At 28.1% G+C, this 16175-nt stretch overlaps 4 protein-coding genes across 8 annotated transcripts; 2 read left to right on the top strand and 2 right to left on the bottom strand.

Annotated features, from left to right (window-relative positions):
- The first annotated feature begins 20 nt into the window (after positions 1 to 20).
- Positions 21 to 1935, top strand: LOC126873984 (eukaryotic translation initiation factor 2 subunit 1). 2 transcript variants are annotated; one of them, XM_050635487.1, is made up of 6 exons: positions 21 to 168; positions 403 to 648; positions 737 to 968; positions 1050 to 1282; positions 1357 to 1472; positions 1552 to 1935. In XM_050635487.1, exons 2-6 carry the CDS (start codon positions 411 to 413, stop codon positions 1735 to 1737), a joined length of 1005 nt encoding a protein of 334 aa, XP_050491444.1. In that variant the 5' UTR covers positions 21 to 168; positions 403 to 410; the 3' UTR covers positions 1738 to 1935. The 2 variants fall into 2 exon arrangements, with proteins under 2 accessions (XP_050491444.1, XP_050491443.1); XM_050635486.1 differs by having other exon boundaries at positions 37 to 202.
- A 162-nt stretch (positions 1936 to 2097) lies between these two features.
- On the bottom strand, positions 2098 to 2952 carry LOC126873993 (40S ribosomal protein S20). The gene is made up of 3 exons (XM_050635510.1): positions 2785 to 2952; positions 2497 to 2602; positions 2098 to 2405 (listed from the first exon to the last, which is right to left on the bottom strand). The coding sequence occupies exons 1-3, from the start codon at positions 2785 to 2787 to the stop codon at positions 2149 to 2151; spliced, it is 366 nt and encodes a 121-aa protein (XP_050491467.1). The 5' UTR covers positions 2788 to 2952; the 3' UTR covers positions 2098 to 2148.
- Positions 2953 to 3440: 488 nt separating this feature from the next.
- On the top strand, positions 3441 to 12291 carry LOC126873965 (sister chromatid cohesion protein PDS5 homolog B). 4 transcript variants are annotated; one of them, XM_050635425.1, is made up of 17 exons: positions 3441 to 3735; positions 4459 to 4610; positions 4707 to 4901; positions 5015 to 5205; positions 5290 to 5497; positions 5599 to 6105; positions 6180 to 6478; positions 6560 to 6902; positions 6975 to 7079; positions 7174 to 7593; positions 7676 to 8038; positions 8159 to 8405; positions 8509 to 8756; positions 8827 to 9123; positions 9688 to 9723; positions 9845 to 9895; positions 9954 to 12291. In XM_050635425.1, the coding sequence occupies exons 2-17, from the start codon at positions 4530 to 4532 to the stop codon at positions 10008 to 10010; spliced, it is 3648 nt and encodes a 1215-aa protein (XP_050491382.1). In that variant the 5' UTR covers positions 3441 to 3735; positions 4459 to 4529; the 3' UTR covers positions 10011 to 12291. The 4 variants fall into 4 exon arrangements, with proteins under 4 accessions (XP_050491382.1, XP_050491384.1, XP_050491383.1 ...); XM_050635426.1 differs by having other exon boundaries at positions 3442 to 3735; positions 8159 to 8390; XM_050635427.1 differs by lacking the exon at positions 9688 to 9723.
- On the bottom strand, positions 12287 to 15775 carry LOC126873971 (probable ATP-dependent RNA helicase DDX27). Its single transcript, XM_050635448.1, has 13 exons — positions 15627 to 15775; positions 15318 to 15506; positions 15121 to 15211; positions 14912 to 15057; positions 14502 to 14807; positions 14280 to 14407; positions 13996 to 14193; positions 13761 to 13905; positions 13475 to 13656; positions 13061 to 13392; positions 12713 to 12958; positions 12535 to 12616; positions 12287 to 12424 (listed from the first exon to the last, which is right to left on the bottom strand). Exons 1-13 carry the CDS (start codon positions 15711 to 15713, stop codon positions 12331 to 12333), a joined length of 2226 nt encoding a protein of 741 aa, XP_050491405.1. The 5' UTR covers positions 15714 to 15775; the 3' UTR covers positions 12287 to 12330.
- Positions 15776 to 16175: the final 400 nt, after the last annotated feature.

Genomic DNA, 16175 nt, shown 5'->3' with positions numbered 1-16175 from the left:
TCGCGTTGTTAGACAAAATGTTGTCAGTGAACAAACCTCAGGTTGGCTACCGCTGTGTATTTCTCTTAATAACTTGACTGTAAATCGAGAGCAAAGTGCACATGGATTATTAATACACATCAATAAGTTTTTAACATTTTAAGCATATTTCGATAGTATAGATAAACGGTTGGTTATTTTTTGTGCAAATATATTCATACTGGTAACTATAAAAAGTATATTATCACACATTTCGTAAAATTCTTGAAATTAACCTATATGCTAACCTTCTGTTTTTTATTTACTAAAATATTTGATAGACTTAAATGTTCTTTGACGCAAAGAGAGATATTTATCACTGAAAAAAAATGAATTTCGTTTTTATTTTGATTAAAACAAATCGTAATATTTTTCCTTTTATAGTAGGAAAAATGGTGTTGTCGTGTCGATTTTATAAAGAAAAGTATCCTGAAGTGGAAGATGTAGTCATGGTGAATGTACGTAGCATAGCTGAAATGGGAGCATATGTACATTTATTAGAATATAATAATATTGAGGGTATGATCCTCCTTTCTGAATTGTCTAGAAGACGTATTAGATCTATTAATAAACTTATTAGAGTAGGAAAAACTGAACCAGTTGTTGTTATTAGGGTTGACAAAGAGAAAGGTAAAGTATATAAAAGCTTTATGCATGAAATAATCCTAAAATTATTTTAATCATTTCACCTAATAGTTCATTAAATGATTCAATATAGGTTATATTGATCTTAGTAAACGTCGTGTATCAGCTGAAGATGTAGAAAAATGCACAGAGAGATATGCAAAAGCAAAGGCTGTAAACTCAATATTAAGACATGTTGCAGAATTATTACATTATGATAGTGACGATCAGCTAGAGGAATTATATCAAAAAACTGCATGGCATTTTGAAGAAAAATATAAGAAACAAAAAGCTTCTGCATATGATTTTTTTAAGCAATCAGTTTTGTGAGTACAAGGAATAAAACATGTGAAATGAAATATTGTTAGTTTTGTATAGTAATGATTGATAAAACATTGTCACTTTAGGGATCCATCTATTTTAGCAGAGTGTGGACTTGATGAACATACAAAAGAAGTATTATTAAATAATATTAAACGAAAATTAACTTCTCAAGCAGTAAAAATTAGAGCAGACGTAGAAGTAGCTTGTTATGGTTATGAAGGAATTGATGCAGTGAAAGCTGCTTTAAAAGCTGGTTTAGCTCTTTCCATTGATGAACTTCCAATTAAAATTAACTTAATTGCACCACCACTGTATGGTATGTCTCTACTTTTATGTTTTTGCATAATCTTCATCTGTGGATAAAAACTTAAAAATTTTATTTTATTTTAGTTATAACAACATCTACACCAGAAAAACAAGATGGTTTAAAGGCATTAAATGATGCCATTGACGCTATACAAAATAAAATAACATCATTGGGAGGTGTATTTAATGTTCAAATGGCTGTATGTTTTGTCATTATTATTAGAAACTTATACATATTCGAACCTTTTATGTATATGACAATAATTTTTTAATTTATAGCCAAAAGTTGTTACTGCAACTGATGAAGCAGAATTAGCAAGACAAATGGAACGAGCTGAACTTGAAAATGCTGAGGTTGCTGGTGATGATGATGAAGAAGAAGTGGAAGGAATGGATGGATTTAGTGGCGGTGAAGGTGCAGAGGAAGATAAAAAACCCGAAAACGATTCTCAAGAAGAAGAATAAACATAGAATAAATTAACAAATTATCACGTTTCATTAACTAACAGTTGTTTCTAAATTACAATTGTACTTTTATAAGTACTGCCTTGTTGGACATTATGCAGAATATTTCAAATATGTACACAAAAATCAATGTATTATAATTTATAAATAATTTTTTATGAACTTCATGAAATAAACAGATCAATAATGTCTAAATTACTAATAGAAAAATTATCTTTTTTCATATTGGCAATATATTTCCAATTTTTTACTTAATAAATTTAAATTCTAATCCTTTAATCTTTTACATGTTTACGATATATGTCAATTGCAAAATACTTATGTATTTGATCTTATTAGAATACAAATTTTACACAGATATTTGTATTTTTATACTTTTATTAAAACTTTATACAGTTTCATTTAAATTGCTTATTCATTTGCAATCGTGACTTCCACTTCAACACCAGGTTCAATGGAAATGCTTGTAATTTGCTTTACAATTTCTGATGGTGAATACAAGTCAATAACTCTCTTGTGAATGCGCATCTGGAAACGATCCCACGTTTTTGATCCTTCACCACACGGTGTTTTACGTGTGGTTATCCTTAAGATTTTCGTGGGCATACGAACTGGACCCTTCACCTTAAGTTTTTGTTTATTTGCTCCATTTATCAATTCCGAGCACACTAAAACAACATGTACAATTAAGAAAATGTATGCAATAATAATATAAAATAATATTGTATAAAGATAACACATACAGAAAAAACAATTTACCTTTTTCGAGAGAGCGTACATTTCGTGAAGTTAGCGTAATCCTAATTCTGTGAATAGGAGTTACTTCTTGTCCTGGTTTTTCAGGGTTGTCAACTTTTGTACTTGCCTAAAATATTATTGAATAAACCACAATTAATATTATTAAATGAAAACATACAGCTGTAAACCGCGTGTTTGGGCATACAATTAACCTAACAAATAGAACTTATATAAAAAGACTTATAATTCGTTAAACCAATTTAATCGAAAATCTTATTTTCAGTGAAAATTAACAACATAATCACACACCATTGTTTAATTGCTTTCCTGGTCGAGATGATCAATTTCTTTTTAAACAAACTGATCAGCGCTGAACCAATGCAGGCACACGTTGCATGTGCTAAACTGAAAGAGATAGGAAACACCATGATTTCCGGTTAGGTTTGATTCAAATATTCTAATAATTTCTAGTGAAAATGCATTAGTAAATACATTTTTTTAATGAAATTCACTTTATACATAAATAATATTACATACTAATAAATTTTATATTAATTTATATTTACAAAATCAAAGACAATTTCCATAATTAATTCCAAAAATTAATCTTATTCGTTATCAGATTATAATCATTTATACAATTAAATTATTAATAAATTATATGTTTAAAAAATTTAATCTGTATTTTTATTTTTATGATATGTATTATCTGGTTAATTACAAACTTTTAGCTGTACATATTATTTGTTCTAAATTCTACCGCTAATTGCATATGCTTAAATGTTGTTTTCATTAGAATTCTTTATGACTACTTCGTCCAGATGTACATAACAGAACATTACATTATTGGTGCAGTATGTTTTTTCGTATATTCTAACCAATAGCATTACTGTTACATTCCCTTCAGTACTTTTATGTTAGTGTTGTTTAACTACTTGAATCTGAAGTATTCTCCAATAAAGTTAAATGTGGATGACTTCAAGTGATCGAATGCGCTGTCGCGTCCTTTGACACGCTTAACCGTTTACGAAAACGATTTCGCTACACTTTTGCTGACATTTTGATCGTTTTACCATGCCAGATATTTACAAAAAATTCAGGAAGTTACGTCGAACGCGATATATTCGCACTTAGTAATAATTACAACGTGAAAGTGTGTGAACTCCAAAAACTAAAATAGTGCCGTGTATCCATCACATATATTTGCTTTATTGATATTTTGAGTGTCACAGGCCTTGTGGTGCCTATGCATATCTTGAGGTAATACATTCTCCATTGGATGTAATATCCAACATCTTTTGTATAACAATGTATTTTGAAATTCTTTAGCTTTATAAGTGTGCTAAATAGTATTACTGTTTACATTGTTTTCTTATATTTATGCACAAATCATAGACATAACCTATGATGCTCCATTATAATTTGTTTTAAAGTACTAGTATTATATTTTATACAAGTAAACATATATTAGCATGTTATATTATCTTTTTATTAATTTATTTAAGTCATACTTTTGCTATATGATTTGTATTTGTTGTACGTATGTAGAAGCTTCTACTTACTATTTGTGTTGATATCAAAACTATAATGGCATGTGAGGATAAAAGCTACTAGTTTGATAATAACATAAATATTCATGTTTATTTTTATTTTTAACTCATGTAATCTCTTTTAATTTGTTGATTTTATGTTTATTTTTATCATTTTAACACTATACACTTTATATTTTCTTATTCAGTTATATAATTGATTAAGCATTATACAAAAATCATTATTATATTGTAAATTATTACAATATATCATTATGTACATTGAATTATAAATTATATTATAAAATATCAAAATATATGTGAAGTTGGAAGAGTTGCATTGTATAGTTGTAACAAACATTGTTTCATTTTAATAAAATGACCTTATTACTTAAATCATTAAAAATAACATTTTAAGGCAGAACAATAACTAATGAGACATATAATATTTCAGAATTTGGACGGTGTTCTAGATTATTTTAAGGATATAAAGTTTCTCATATTTGGTTAAATCATTTAGTAAACATGTCGGAAATAGTTTACCCGCAAGGGTGCAGATCTGTCACAGAAGATCTGGGTCCAGATGAACTTATTAGAAGATTAAAGGTATATCTGATAAAATGATTTATATCTTATATAAAATATAAAAGAGACAGTAGATAAAACAATTAAAGATAACTGATATCAAAATTTATCAAATAGACATTAGCTCATACATTACAAGCAATGGGTCAAGATGAAGGGATGTATCAACAATATATACCACTTGCATTACATTTGGCAGAAGAACATTTTTTAATGCATCAGAGTAAAGATGTACAACTTTTGATTGCATGTTGTATTGCTGACGTTTTGAGGGTTTATGCTCCAGAAGCTCCATATAAAGATGCAGAGCAGGTAATATAAGTTAATTAATTATAACATTTCATAGAATATTTTATATAAATGTTTCTAATTCTTTTTGGAAATTTAAGGATTTAATAATAAATTAATACCCTTATCTGTTATAGGTTAAAACAATATTCTTGTTTCTGATTAAACAACTAGCTGGACTAAAAGATCCAAAAGATCCCGCTTTTAAAAGATATTTTTATCTTCTGGAAAATTTAGCATATGTGAAATCATTTAATATGTGTTTTGAATTAGAGGACTGCCAAGAAATCTTTTGCGCACTTTTTTCTCTTATGTTTAGGATAGTAAAGTATGTTTAACATGATTATACAGTACATAAATACAATATATATATGAATAGTTAATTAATTGCTTGTAATTCTAATGATTTCAGCGATGAACATTCTGGGAAAGTCAAAAGCTTTATGTTAGATGTATTATGTCCACTTATTACAGAATCTGACATTGTTAGCAATGAACTTCTAGATATCATACTTATGAACATTGTAGAACCAAACAAAACACAAAAGAAGAATGCATATTTACTTGCAAAGGAATTGGTGATCAAATGTAGTGATACATTAGAACCATACATTCAAGCAGTGAGTAGAATAAAAGAAACACTTTTTTTTGTTTGTAAATCTATAACACAAGAAGGTAAAAGTTAATAATACCAAACCTTTTTATATTTTAAAATTCATAGTTCTTTAACCATGTACTGATCTTGGGCAAAGAGGAGAAGAGCTTACAAATTTGCAAGAAAGTGTATGATTTAATTTATGAGTTAAATCACATATGTCCAAGCGTCTTGCTGTCCGTCCTACCACAATTAGAATGTAAACTAAAATCTTCCTCTGAATCTGAAAGATTGGGTGCTGTAGCATTATTAGCAAGAATGTTTTCTGAGAAAGGATCTCAGTTAGCTGTGCAACACACACAATTGTGGCGTGCATTTTTAGGAAGATTTAATGACATCAGTGTATCAATTCGTATCAAATGTGTGCAGTATTCAATGCATTTTTTATTAAACCATCCTGAACTGAGAAAGGATATTACTGATACGTTAAAGTTAAGACAACATGATGCAGATGAAAGTGTACGATATGAAGTTGTGATGGCTATAGTGACCACTGCTAGAAGGGATTTCGAAGTGGTGTCAGACAGTGAAGATTTGTTAGAATTTGTTAAAGAAAGAACATTAGATAAAAAGGTATGTTACTTTTTCCATGAAAATATGTAAACTATGAGTATGAAAAAAATATTAATATTTGTTTCAATTTTCAGTTTAAAATCAGGAAAGAAGCAATGGCAGGATTAGCGATGATATATAAAAAACATTTGAATGATGCAGATGTACCACAAGCTACGAAAAAGGCTGTTACTTGGATAAAAGATAAAATATTACATGGTTATTACATGGCAGGAATGGAAGATAGATTACTAGTAGAAAGATTACTAAACACTTGTTTAGTACCTTACCAACTACCAGCTGGTGAAAGAATGAAAAAGTTGTATCATTTATTAGGTACAATTGATGATCATGCATCTAAAGCATTTGTAGAATTACAAAAGCACCAGCTTGCGTAAGTACACTCTTAATTTTTTTTTTATTATTATCTTATATATATTCATTTTGTACTTTTATATAAAATTTTATATTTCAGTGTACGAAGAGCAGTGGTTGAATGGTTAGAAATTGTAAAAAAGCCAGACGCCATGGTTGAACTTGTAGCTAAGATTCATCAGATATCTCGCTTTCTACCAGATCCTATGAAAGTTCAAGAATTTATACAGAAGTTCAGTGCTCACATGAGAAAAGATTCGGCTTTATTACAAGGAATGGAAACAATAGTTCAACCAAACGTTTCTTGTAAAGAGTGTGCAGATACAATAAGTATGGTTCTTAAAAAATTGGGTCAACCTGTCATGACGAATTTGTATTACAACACAATAAAAATGCTATTGGAAAGAGTCAGTTCTGTAATGATTGATGAAGAAGCAATTAGGGTAAGTAATGCATGTGGCTATATTTTTGCATGTCTTTATATTCATATCTTTATATCAATTATGTTTTAACAGGTCTTAATTGGATATGTATTAGATTGTTTAAAAGGTGGCAATGTAATAGAAGAAGTTGGACTTAATCCGAACAATGCAGGTGAAAAGGGTTTAAGGTTACTTGTGGTAAGTCTATAATTTTATTGTACAAAGACATATGATCTTCGCTTTTCATGTTACTAATTCATTTTTATATGTATATAAAATGTTTTTCTTCTAGATGCTTTCATTTGTATTTGGTCCACATTTTCTTCATAATGATATTTTGATGCAACTTGTTCATCTTTTGGAATTGGAAGATGAAATGGTAGCACCGTTGGTTCTTTCGATTTTCACATTTTTAGGGAAATATAAACCTTTATGTGATGTTGCACCGGATATTATGAACCTTATGGTTCCAATATGTAAAAATTTTGCAGAAACAGGAACACCAAAACAAGCAAAACAAGCTGTCAGGTGTTTATTTGTTAATATGACCAATATTCATGATACTATTTTCCCTGAAATTATTGAAAGAATTAAAAATAGTCTTACACCAACTTCAGAATATTATCGAACATCTATAGTTACATTAGGTCACATAGCTTATAATTTACCAGAAAAGTATCAAGTACAAATAAAAAATATGGTGTCTAGGAAGGTAAGTTCTGCTAAATATTATATTATTATTTCAAACTTATGATAATGTGATTTAGTTCAGATTAAGTGTGCTGAATTTATAGATAGTCAAGGAGTTATTAGTGAAAGAAAGCAGTGAACAAACTGCTGATACCATTGAAGGAGACTGGTGCAGGGAAGATCAATTACCTGAAGAAACACGTTGTAGATTAGAAGGATTGAAGTGCATGGCACGCTGGTTACTAGGATTGAAGACTGATGTGCTCTCTGCACAAAAAACGTTTAGAATGCTGAATGCATTTGTAGTAAACAAAGGAGATCTTTTGCAGCAGGGTCGTTTAAGTAAAGCAGAAATGAGTTGGTTGCGCTTACAAGCTGGTTGTTCAATGTTGAAGATCTGTGAACAAAAAGGCGTTGGTGATCAGTTTACAGCAGAACAATTCTATAATTTATCTCAGCTCATGGTGGTACGTTTCTCCAAACTATGATTTATTGATTTATTTCTTAAAAATAAATTTTGCATATTTTTATGTAAATAGAGAAAGAAAATTGATTAACAATATTGTGAAAATGTATTTTTTTCATAGGATGAAGTTCCACAAGTGAGGGAAGCATTTGGTAGCAAATTACATAAAGGACTTGGAAGAGGAATTCCAAATAAGTGTTTGCCACTAGACTTTATGGGTTATTATGCACTTGCTGGTAAAGAACAGGACAAAAGATTAAAATGTGTTTTAAAAACTTATATGCAAACTGATATAAATAAAAGGAGAGATTATGTTAAGACATTGTCATTGGGTACAGTGGAACGGGCCATGGGTAAGAAACTAAATAGTAAGGCATTATCGAAATATTGTTTAATATTATTCTTTTATTATTAAACACGTATTATTAGAAAAAGATAAATATAAAATATTTTATTCAATTGTTATTACAGGTCAACTGCCTCACATTCTTCCTGATTATATGCTAGTATTTGCAGTCCCTATTCTTGCACATGATCCTGAATTTACAAGTCATTTGATGGTTAATCAGTTGAAAGTGATACAACAATGTTTGTGGTTTATATTAGAACCCCTTATAACGAAAAATGAATATTATTGTTATGGTTTTTATAAAAATCTCATAGAACGAATGAAGAGTCATAAGGATGCTTTAAAACCTGAGGATAATAACATGAATTATGTAATTATAACAAATTATTTATTATTTATGAATCAGTTATAAAAAGCTTATATTTACTATGTACTTGCAGAAATTGTGGGCTGTTTGCGATTTGGCTATGAATGTGATATATACAAAAACGACAAATTTTGATATGAAAGAATTTCCAAGTGAAACACGAATTCCCACCATGTACTTCAAACGAGCGGACGAATTATTGACTAACACTAGGAATTACTTACCTGCTGAAATGCAGATAAACATGTCGAGTCCTAAAGGAAAGGGTTCTCTTCATAATACACATTCTGTCAGTGAAAGACCACAACGTAGGGCTAAGTCAAAACAACAGAAGGAAGTGGGCATTGGGCCGAACGAAACTGATGCAAGGGTAAGACAACTAAAATAATGTATAGGATAATTTTAGACACAGTATGATTTAGAGTAGATTCTTATATATATGTCGGAGGTGAAAGGACATCGGAACCTTTCTTTAGAATGTTCGAAAAAACCCAATACCCCAATCCAGATGTTTACGACAACGACATTTAAACAATAAACGAAGAAATAGTTATGCGGGCACTTAAGGTTTATGACGATGGGTTTGGGCTCGAGGTGACATAATGAGTTCTCCTAAAAAACAGAGATTGACCCGAGGAGTGGGAAAAGGACTATATAAGGGCAGTTCGGTGACTCATTATGTCACCTCGAGCCCAAACCCATCGTCATAAACCTTAAGTGACCGCATAACTATTTCTTCGCTTATTTTTTAAATGTCGTTGTCGTAAACATCTGGATTGGGGTATTGGGTTTTTCCGAACATTCTAAAGAAAGGTCCCGATGTCCTTTCATCTCCGACATATACATTACGTTTGTAATTTTTATATGAACGATATATATATATATATATCTAAATAATAGTCTTAAAAAGTCTATGAGTATATGTAATTTCAAGCTGCAAATTGGAGAAGTGGAATGTATTGATGCGCAGGTAAAATTATTTTTGATACATTTATATTCAACATCTATTTCTCTTTTGTAGTATATTATACTTCATATTTCAAAAATATAAAGTATATGTATTATATTTAATATATTATATTTACTTACAGCCAGCGGAAGCATCGGAAACTAGAATTCAATTACCTGGTTTAGAGGAAGAAGTAAGAAAAACATATTTATGATTGTAATTTGATATATAGTAAAGATATGATTTTTCAGATTGAAGAACCACCAGCAAAGAGGGCATTAAGAGAATCAGACAAAGTAAATAAATAATTAAGTGAATGAACTGTATTCAAAGGGATGTTAGGAATAGGGGAAAGACCGTGATCATCATAAGAATTAAAGAATCTAAAAATACTTTACAAATTAGAAAACAGAATATTTTGATTATGTACAACAATTAATAAACCTGTCGTTCGCGTATGTCTAGACAGTAAGATGTTAAGATAATGATACATTAACGTCAAATAATTGATACATATAAGCTTACAAGTCAAGAAACTTCATGAAGTTGCATCGCATTCATAAGGAAATTAAAAATTTACTAACTGATCATATAGAAAATATTTTTCTTTCAATTGTAAAGAAAAAAAAAAAAACATAAACTTGGTTTGGTTCTAATTTCTCTACACGTTAAAAAAAGCAATGGCACATTCATTGATAAAAAATACAATCCTTTGTATAATTAATAACTGTTTAACCATCATCTTTTTTACATAAGTCTTCGAAAATATTTCCCTTTCTTTCTTGTGAAACATCTGACAATTGTTGTATTGTTCACTTTTGCATTGACGAATACAAATGTTTATATATACTATTTCATGTGCATTTTTCTTCATAGATTAATGAGATTGTATACAAAATTTTTGTAACAAACTATTCCAAATAGTAAAATCCTTACACGATATCATCAAACTTAATTGTAGTTTTCAGAAAAAAGTAATCGAAAACCACATTTATTACATGAAATACATCGAAATAATACACTTCATTAAATCTTTACACGCAGAAGAGAACAACATAACGTTGTTGGATTTCTGTGAACATCATGTACTAAACAAAAGGGTGTGTGTCAATTGGCTTTGTGATCCAAAGTTGTTTGATTCTATTAATCTGATTATCATTATTATTATATTATATTATAATTAAGATTATTGCCTTAATGCTATAATTATTTTATTGAAAGAATGACAATTTTGATAACCATTATTTCCTGAGAAAATATGTATTTTCTTATAAAATTATCTCTTTATATTTTAACCCAAAAATTAATGTAAATGAGATTTGGTCAGCGCACGGCCACTAATTATTAATTTATTTCAGACAAGCTGTGCTTATAAATACTTCAATAGTATCTAATAAATGTATACATATAAATATTTTCAACGGATAGTGCGCATTAATATAAAAAATAAACGTAAAAATTTTTGTTATACAGAAGTATCGACAATGCACCACTAATTCAATAATCAATTGAAGTTTATCATCATCGAATGTGACAGTTATTCTTCCATCGCTGTCATTATTGTATATGTATTATAAACTTACTTTCGTATCACTTTAATTCAAATTTGTATCCAGAACATATATTTGTACAAACAATATAGTAAATGTATTATTCCGATATCTCAAGGAATTGTATACATACTTTGAATGGTTTAAATACTTATATTTTTATTTCGTATTTTATAAGATGTTGAAAAACATTCATTGCATTTATAAATATTTATATAATAGTAATTTCACATATTACCAATTGCTTTAAACATAATGTATTCATTTAAAAATATATTTTATTTCATAACTACAGTAAACAAAAATAAATGAAACTTTTGAATAAATATAGATTAAGTGTAAAATTCTATAGAATTTACTTAATATTTAGAGTTAAAAATAAATAATCTCATACCTTTTTGTTATTAAAAAATTAGGAAATTGGATACAAATTTGAATAGCATTAAAATAATTTAAAATGGGCCTAGGTTTTATAAAATTTCCTTTGTCATCATTAGAATTCTTAGTATTAAGCATTAAATTGTATTAAACATTAAGATGAGAATGAGAATTGTGTATGAGGCTGTGAATGGTGATGTGTGTTTGATCTTATTATATAAACATTATAGAATTAACACATACCTATTACCTCTTCACTGAAATTACAGTACAATGCAAATCTTGCAGTTTTTAATTTTTTAAACATTCATAAAGGTCATTCTTTATTTTTCATATATGTACAAAGCATTGTTCATAAGTCATCGGCAGTGCATTGTTACTGTTTCAGCTTCATGAAATTTAATTTGATATTTCTTGAAATAATTTATAAATTCAAATTGTTTTGGATTATATTATATTTTATCTTATAGTATTATTATCAAACATTTGCTTCTATAAGTATTTAATTGCATAGTACTGCAATTTTTTCAAACAGGTTATAGACTACAAAATATACATATTCTGATGAAAAAAACCAATTAATCAGTGCTATTCATCTGTCAATCTGTGAGACATAAGTGACGCATTGTAACGGTTCTATAATAAAACAAATTAAGTAAAATGGTATGTATTTAATAAGATATAGTTACAAATATCAAAATTAACGTCTTTTAAAATTTGATCTACTATCCTTTTTTCCTATGTTTAAACTTTTTGCACTTTTTCTTTTACTTTGATTTTTTTTAACATTTGCCCTAAAATAAATAAAATAGTTACTTATAAAAGCATTATTATGTATGTTTCTAAATATAATATAATGATATGTAATATTTTATTTTACCTTACTTTAATAAAATATACTTACTCGTAACGCATTTTTTTCACAGCTTTCTTGCTTGTATTTGTTAAGTCAGCAGCAAATGAAGATTTTGGCCGTTTTAGCGATGCTGAAATCGAATTGAGATTATAGAAAAAAAAATAAGATCCAATCTTTCATAATTAAAATGAATAATTTACTAGATAAATAAATTACTAGAACTTACCTTTTCTATTAGATGAAAATTTATCATTCTCTACAACTGTCCGGATTTTATTTTGTTTGTTCTTTTTCTTAGCTAGTCTCGCTTGGTATGCTGCAATTTTTTCTAATTCTTTTTTGGCTCTATCCTCTGCTGTTTCCTGTTTAGGTTCTTTAGATCTCTTTTTCTTTTCTTCAATTATGTTTGATGGCTCCTTGTTTTGTTTCTGCCCTTTATTTGTGTTTAGTTTTTCAGTCAATGATAATTTCTCTAAAAATGATATAAATTATTTTGATAATGTGTACATGTATTCCATGTGAAATTTTGAATAACTACAATTTCAAATACGAAAATTAATGGATTGAAAATTACCTTTTTCTTCTTTTCTTTCTTTCTGAGTTTGGAACCAAGTTCTTTGAGTGCCTTTATTACTTTCATTTTTTAATAATTTTTCTGCTCGATTTGCTTGATTTTCTATCTTAGCTAATTCCCTTTCATTTCGTTCTTCTTCTAAAATTTTATTTACATCGGTTTCAAGAGACTGTAATTTTTTAGAATATTTGTCGATTATATCAGGAAGTATTATTCGATTCTTTACTGGATTTTTTGCATTTTTAATAATTTCTTTAACCAAAGAACGTTCTTGTTCTCCAGCTAGTGATACTGACACTCCAACACGACCAGCTCTAGCTGTTCTCCCAACTCTAACAAATAAATAAATAAAGCAATTAATTTTTTTTATATTGGGTACTTGTAAAAATTCACAATCAAATTAAATATTGATACCTATGAATGTAATGTTGCATGGTAACTGGCATTACGAAATTAATTACAGTTTTTACCCCACTAATATCTAAACCTCTTGCAGCAACATCTGTTGCTAATAAAATATCTATTTCTTCATTTTTAAATTTTGTTAAATTTTCTAGACGTTGTGGTTGTGTAAGATTACCATGAAGTTCTCCTACCTATCAAATTATATATAATAATGATTTAAAAGATTACCTTTTACTTTTTACTACAAACTTCAATATACTTTAATATTTATTAGAATAAATTATATTTTAAATACCTTGATGCCTAATAACCCTAATAAAATGTGTAATCTATGAGCTTGTTTTTTTGTTTGCACAAAGACCATGACATGATCATGAAAGGTTCTACAAATTAGGGCTGCCAAAATTGCTTCACGATCTCCTTCTCTTTCTTTTCGTATCCTATATTAAAAGTATATAAAAAATGAATATATACATACATTAAACAAGAACATAAACATGATCAATTAATTGCATAAGATATAATTTTACCGAATAAATTCTTGGCGTAAATTAAAAGCAACGTCTTGATTGCTATCTACAAAAACTTTAACTGGTTTATCTAAAGATACAGCAGCCAAATCTTTCACTTCTTCAGTCATAGTAGCTGAGAATAAAATTGTTTGTCTGCTTCTTGAACATTGTTTTACTATGTACTTCATCTGTTCTGCAAAGTATTCATCTAACATCCTTATAAATAAAAAAGTATATGTATATAATCTTCCAATTATAAATTAATAAAAGGAATATAAAGCAAATATTCTTTTTTCATTTACCTATCTGCCTCATCTAATATAAGCACTTCAATGCTGTCTAATGAAAACGATGGTGTATTTCTTAAATGATCAATTAATCTTCCTGGAGTAGCTATTACTATATCTGGATTCTTCCTTAATACAGCCTCCTAATTTTAAAGTAGTAGTAAATTAATAAAGGATTATTTCTTAGTATAGTGTTCATTTACTAATATTTAAGTTTTTCACAATATATCAACATACTTGAACTTTCACATCTAAACCACCAACAGATAATCCTACTTCAATTGTTGTAAATTGAGATAACTGTTTTGTAACTTGATACACTTGCACACCAAGTTCTCTTGTTGGAACAAGTACAAGAACACGAGAAATAGAAGGACCATCTAATGGCCTATATAATAATCTTTCTAGTGTTGGTAACATATAAGCTGCAGTTTTACCAGTACCTGTAGCAGCACAACCACATATATCACGACCCATTAATGCAACAGGGATGGTAGCAGCTTGTATAGGTGTTGGATGCACAAAATTCATGGCTGTTATAGCCTTTAAAGAATATGTATTATGAATTAGATATTATATTAATATATATATTAATAATCAAATACTAACTTAAAATCTATGTAACATAATATATTGATATACAATACCTTTAATAAAGGACGCGACAAATTCATTTGGTAAAATGTTGCATGAGTTTCTATATTTGAATATTCCTCAAAGTTAATTGTTTCTTCATCATTTTCTTTAACAACCACTTTCTTTTTGCTTTTCTTTTCTTTAGTTTTAAATATATCTAAAATAAAACATTTATATTTCTTTAATCAAGTTTACATTATAAAGGAAAAAATATTGTTACCTTTTCTAAGCTCGTCTTCTGATAAAGATAGTTCATCATCTTCTTTTTTAATTTCAGATAAGTCTATATTGGATTCGTTATCTATTTCATTCTGAAGAAAGAATATATAAATGTAACGTAATTGTTGTATATGTAATTGAAACAACTAAATATATAAAGAGAAATAACATCAAAGTTATATATGTATATATATGTACTTGTATTTTAGATTCGGATCCTCTTTTAATTCTTTTAATTTTATCATCAAGTTTTGTCTTAGCTTTTCGTTTAATATACTTGTTTAAGTCATTCCATGTGTCTTTATTGTAATCGGAAATATCATTTACAAATTGAAAATTGTTATCGAAATCCTTATTTTCCTTTTTCTTTTGTTTCCTAGGCTGAAACTGCATTAATTCGGAAATTTTTATTTTTCCAAAATAAGGATTATACAGTAAACAATCATCTTTCTAATTGAGTAAAGTTGTACTATTTAACCTAATATAATTTGTTAAATTATGTCTTACATCATCTTCGACATCAGAATCTTCAGAGAAATTTGGCACTTCCTGATCATCTTCGATTGTTTTTATTAAATCACAATTAGTATCCATTTTCAACAACAAATACACATATTACAAAACCATGCACAATTCCTAATACTTCAACCACGTGGAACATCTACTGTATATATGTAAGTATGTAGTAACATCTCTCTATATGTATATATACATAATACCGATATATACCGATACGAATTAGAAAATTATAATTATATAAGTTTCCACTAATAATATCATAAACAAATTATAACGAAATACGTATAATATGTATAGCTTATTATTCATTAAATTAGCATCTTAATTTCAAATATACACTAATGGCATATGAATTCAATTTGTTGAATTTATTATACGCAATTTTATGATTTCATTTTAGCTCTTATACTCAACATAAAAAGATGTATAAAATATGTGATATTGAAATATTATATAATAATAGGATAAATTTGAGTATCAAATAATTTGTATTAGAAGAGGTATTAGCAGGTATTAGTAATTTCAGTTTTAGTAACT

Source organism: Bombus huntii, chromosome 15 (genome assembly GCF_024542735.1).
Source record: "Bombus huntii isolate Logan2020A chromosome 15, iyBomHunt1.1, whole genome shotgun sequence".
NCBI classification, from domain to species: Eukaryota; Metazoa; Arthropoda; class Insecta; order Hymenoptera; family Apidae; genus Bombus; species Bombus huntii.
This window is presented reverse-complemented; position numbering and strand designations above follow the sequence as displayed.